This window comes from Oncorhynchus tshawytscha, unplaced genomic scaffold (genome assembly GCF_018296145.1).
Source record: "Oncorhynchus tshawytscha isolate Ot180627B unplaced genomic scaffold, Otsh_v2.0 Un_contig_607_pilon_pilon, whole genome shotgun sequence".
NCBI lineage: Eukaryota > Metazoa > Chordata > Actinopteri > Salmoniformes > Salmonidae > Oncorhynchus > Oncorhynchus tshawytscha.
The window spans coordinates 57,501-63,446 of NW_024608462.1; the positions used below are offsets into that span (position 1 = coordinate 57,501).

General features: G+C 26.4%; 1 protein-coding gene across 1 annotated transcript in view; it reads right to left on the reverse strand.

Moving 5' to 3' along the window:
* The window catches only part of LOC121843550 (proline-rich protein 5-like), a gene marked incomplete at its 5' end in the record, with an annotated part of 23,248 nt that extends 22,966 nt beyond the window's left edge, over nt 1-282 (reverse strand). Inside the window, 1 exon segment of the mRNA XM_042313189.1 lies at nt 225-282. Coding sequence (XP_042169123.1) covers nt 225-282 — 58 coding nt within the window.
* Between the last annotated feature and the right edge of the window lie 5,664 nt (nt 283-5,946).

Genomic DNA, 5,946 nt, shown 5'->3' on the forward strand with positions numbered 1-5,946 from the left:
AGTACTTCAAACAGTACTACGACAGTACTTCAAACAGTACTACGTCTTTATTGTATTAGTAAGTAGTACTACATCTTTATTGTATTAGTAAGTAGTACTACATCTTTATTGTATTAGTAAGTAGTACTACATCTTTATTGTATTAGTAAGTAGTACTACATCTTTATTGTATTAGTAAGTAGTACTACATCTTTATTGTATTAATAATGTAATATGATTCATACCTTCATAGAAACGCATTTTGTCCCTCAGTATCACCATTCCCTTTGTCAGCAGCTGATTCTGCAGAGGAAAGAAAACAAGGATTCACATTCTACGACCAGGACTTTAAAAAATATATTAAGAGTAATGTTAGTAATATCAGAGTAATGTTAGTAATATCAGAGTAATGTTAGTAATATCAGAGTAATGTTAGTAATATCAGAGTAATGTTAATAATATCAGAGTAATGTTAATATCAGAGTAATGTTAGTAATATCAGAGTAATGTTAATATCAGAGTAATGTTAATAATATCAGAGTAATGTTAGTAATATCAGAGTAATGTTAGTAATATCAGAGTAATGTTAGTAATATCAGAGTAATGTTAGTAATATCAGAGTAATGTTAGTAATATCAGAGTAATGTAATTAGTAATATCAGAGTAATGTTAAGTAATATCAGAGTAATGTTAGTAATATTAAGTAATATCAGAGTAATGTTAGTAATATCAGAGTAATGTTAGTAATATCAGAGTAATGTTAGTAATATCAGAGTAATGTTAGTAATATCAGAGTAATGTTAGTAATATCAGAGTAATGTTAGTTAATATCAGAGTAATGTTAGTAATGTTATATCAGAGTAATGTTAGTAATATCAGAGTAATGTTAGTAATATCAGAGTAATGTTGTAATATTAAGTTAATATCAGAGTAATGTAATATTAATGTTAGTAATATCAGAGTAATGTTTAATATCAGAGTAATGTTAGTAATATCAGAGTAATGTTAGTAATATCAGAGTAATGTTAATAATGTTAGTAATATCAGAGTAATGTAATATCAGAGTAATGTAAGTAATATCAGTAAGTTAATGTTAAGTTAATATCAGAGTAATGTTAGTAATATCAGTAATGTTAGTATATGTTAGTAATATCAGAGTAATGTTAGTAATATCAGAGTAATGTTAGTAATATCAGAGTAATGTTAGTAATATCAGAGTAATGCTAGTAATATCAGAGTAATGTTAGTAATATCAGAGTAATGTTAGTAATATCAGAGTAATGTTAGTAATATCAGAGTAATGTTAGTAATATCAGAGTAATGTTAGTAATATCAGAGTAATGTTAGTAATATCAGAGTAATGTTAGTAATATCAGAGTAATGTTAGTAATATCAGAGTAATGTTAGTAATATCAGAGTAATGTTAGTAATATCAGAGTAAGTTAGTAATATGTAATGTAATATCAGAGTAATGTTAGTAATATCAGAGTAATGTTAGTAATATCAGAGTAATGTTAGTAATATCAGAGTAATGTTAGTAATATCAGAGTAATGTTAGTAATATCAGAGTAATGTTAGTAATATCAGAGTAATGTTAGTAATATCAGAGTAATGTTAGTAATATCAGAGTAATGTTAGTAATATCAGAGTAATGTTAGTAATATCAGAGTAATGTTAGTAATATCAGAGTAATGTTAGTAATATCAGAGTAATGTTAGTAATATCAGAGTAATGTTAGTAATATCAGAGTAATGTTAGTAATATCAGAGTAATGTTAGTAATATCAGAGTAATGTTAGTAATACCAGAGTAATGTTAGTAATATCAGAGTAATGTTAGTAATATCAGAGTAATGTTAGTAATATCAGAGTAATGTTAGTAATATCAGAGTAATGTTAGTAATATCAGAGTAATGTTAGTAATATCAGAGTAATGTTAGTAATATCAGAGTAATGTTAGTAATATCAGAGTAATGTTAGTAATATCAGAGTAATGTTAGTAATATCAGAGTAATGTTAGTAATATCAGAGTAATGTTTGTAATATCAGAGTAATGTTTGTAATATCAGAGTAATGTTAGTAATATCAGAGTAATGTTAGTAATATCAGAGTAATGTTTGTAATATCAGAGTAATGTTAATACCAGAGTAACGTTAGTAATATCAGAGTAATGTTAGTAATATCAGAGTAATGTTAGTAATATCAGAGTAATGTTAGTAATATCAGAGTAATGTTAGTAATATCAGAGTAATGTTAGTAATATCAGAGTAATGTTTGTAATATCAGAGTAATGTTAGTAATACCAGAGTAACGTTAGTAATATCAGAGTAATGTTAGTAATATCAGAGTAATGTTAGTAATATCAGAGTAATGTTAGTAATACCAGAGTAATGTTAATAATATCAGAGTAATGTTAGTAATATCAGAGTAATGTTAGTAATATCAGGGTAATGTTAGTAATATCAGAGTAATGTTAGTAATATCAGAGTAATGTTAGTAATATCAGAGTAATGTAATTCAGGTAATGTTGGTAATATCAGAGTAATGTTAGTAATATCAGAGTAATGTTAGTAATATCAGAGTAATGTTAGTAATATCAGAGTAATGTTAGTAATATCAGAGTAATGTTAGTAATATCAGAGTAATGTTTGTAATATCAGAGTAATGTTAGTAATATCAGAGTAATGTTAGTAATATCAGAGTAATGTTAGTAATATCAGAGTAATGTTAGTAATATCAGAGTAATGTTTGTAATATCAGAGTAATGTTAATATCAGAGTAATGTTAGTAATATCAGAGTAATGTTAGTAATATCAGAGTAATGTTAGTAATATCAGAGTAATGTTAGTAATATCAGAGTAATGTTAGTAATATCAGAGTAATGTTTGTAATATCAGAGTAATGTTGGTAATATCAGAGTAATGTTGGTAATATCAGAGTAATGTTAGTAATATCAGAGTAATGTTTGTAATATCAGAGTAATGTTAATATCATGTTAGTAATGTTAGTAATATCAGAGTAATGTAATTAGTAATATCAGAGTAATGTTAGTAATATCAGAGTAATGTTAGTAATATCAGAGTAATGTTAGTAATATCAGAGTAATGTTTGTAATATCAGAGTAATGTTTGTAATATCAGAGTAATGTTAGTAATATCAGAGTAATGTTAGTAATATCAGAGTAATGTTAGTAATATCAGAGTAATGTTAGTAATATCAGTAATGTTAGTAATATCAGAGTAATGTAATATCAGAGTAATGTTAATATCAGAGTAATGTTTGTAATATCAGAGTAATGTTTGTAATATCAGAGTAATGTTAGTAATATCAGAGTAATGTTGGTAATATCAGAGTAATGTTGGTAATATCAGAGTAATGTTGGTAATATCAGAGTAATGTTAGTAATATCAGAGTAATGTTAGTAATATCAGAGTAAGTAATGTTAGTAATATCAGAGTAATGCTTAGTAATATCAGAGTAATGTTTGTAATATCAGAGTAATGTTAGTAATATCAGAGTAATGTAATGTAATATCAGAGTAATGTTATCAGGTAATATCAGAGTAATGTTGGTAATATCAGAGTAATGTTGGTAATATCAGAGTAATGTTAGTAATATCAGAGTAATGTTAGTAATATCAGAGTAATGTTAGTAATATCAGAGTAAATGTAAGTAATGCTGGTAATATCAGAGTAATGTTTGTAATATCAGAGTAATGGTAGTAATACCAGAGTAATGTTAGTAATATCAGAGTAATGTTAGTAATATCAGAGTAATGTTTGTAATATCAGAGTAATGTTTAGTAATATCAGAGTAATGTTAGTAATATCAGAGTAATGTTAGTAATATCAGAGTAATGTTAGTAATATCAGAGTAATGTTAGTAATATCAGAGTAATGTTAGTAATATCAGAGTAATGTTTGTAATATCAGAGTAATGTTAGTAATATCAGAGTAATGTTAGTAATATCAGAGTAATGTTAGTAATATCAGAGTAATGTTAGTAGTATCAGAGTAGTGTTAGTAATATCAGAGTAATGTTAGTAATATCAGAGTAATGTTAGTAATATCAGAGTAATGTTAGTAATATCAGAGTAATGTTGGTAATATCAGAGTAATGTTAGTAATATCAGAGTAATGTTGGTAATATCAGAGTAATGTTAGTAATATCATGTTAGTAATGTTAGTAATATCAGAGTAATGTTGGTAATATCAGAGCAATGTTTGTAATATCAGAGTAATGTTGGTAATATCAGAGTAATGTTGGTAATATCAGAGTTAATGTCAGAGTAATATCAGAGTAATGTTAGTAATATCAGAGTAATGTTGGTAATATCAGAGTAATGTTTGTAATATCAGAGTAATGTTAGTAATATCAGAGTAATGTTAGTAATATCAGAGTAAGTAATGTTAGTAATATCAGAGTAATGTTTGTAATATCAGAGTAATGTTAGTAATATCAGAGTAATGTTAGTAATATCAGAGTAATGTTAGTAATATCAGAGTAATGTTTGTAATATCAGAGTAATGTTGGTAATATCAGAGTAATGTTGGTAATATCAGAGTAATGTTAGTAATATCAGAGTAATGTTTGTAATATCAGAGTAATGTTAGTAATATCAGAGTAATGTTAGTAATATCAGAGTAATGTTGGTAATATCAGAGTAATGTTGGTAATATCAGAGCAATGTTAGTAATATCAGAGTAATGTTAGTAATGTTGGAGTAATGCTGGTAATATCAGAGTAATGTTGGTAATATCAGAGTAGTGTTGGTAATATCAAAGTAATGCTGGTAATATCAGAGTAATGTTGGTAATATCAGAGTAATGTTGGTAATATCAGAGTAATGTTAGTAATATCAGAGTAATGTTAGTAATTCAGAGTAATGTTGGTAATATCAGAGTAATGTTGTAATATCAGAGTAATGTTAGTAATATCAGAGTAATGTTAGTAATGTTAATGAGTAATGCTGGTAATATCAGAGTAATGTTGGTAATATCAGAGTAGTGTTGGTAATATCAGAGTAATGTTAGTAATATCAGTAAGTAGTGTTGGAGTAATGTTAGTAATATCGGAGTAATGCTGGTAATATCAGAGTAATGGTAAATAATATCAGAGTAATATTAGTCATATCAGAGTAATGGCAATAATATCAGAGCAATGTTAATATCAGAGTAATGGTAATATCAGAGTAATGTTAGTAATACCAGATTAATGCTGGTAATATCAGAGCAATGTTAGTAATATCAGAGTAATGTTAGTAATATCAGAGTAATGTTATGTTAGTAATATCAGAGTAATGTTAGTAATGCCAGAGCAATGTTAGTAATGTTGGTAAGTAATATCAGAGTAATATCAGTAAGTAATGTAAGTAATATCAGTTGTAATGTTGGTAATATCAGAGTAATGTTAGTAATGTTGGAGTAATGTTAACATCAGAGTAATGTTAGTAATACCAGAGTAATGTAATAGTAATATCAGAGTAATGTTAGTAATATCAGAGTAATGTTAATATCATCAGAGTAATGTTGGTAACGTTTGTAATATCAGAGTAATGTTAGTAATATCAGTAAGTAGTGTTGGTAATATCAGATGTAGTGTTGGTAATATTGGAGTAACGTTACTATCAGAGTAATGTTAATATCAGAGTAATGGTAGTAATACCAGAGTAATGTTAGTAATATCAGTGTAATGTTAGTAATATCAGAGTAATGTTAATATCAGAGTAATGTTAGTAATACCAGAGTAATGTTAGTAATATCAGGGTAATGTTAGTAATATCGGAGTAATGTTAGTAATATCAGAGTAATGTTAGTAATATCGGAGTAATGTTAATATCAGGGTAATGTTAGTAATATCGGAGTAATGTTAATATCAGAGTAATGGTAGTAATACCAGAGTAATGTTAGTAATATCAGTGTAATGTTAGTAATGTTAATATCAGAGTAATGGTAGTAATATCAGTGTAA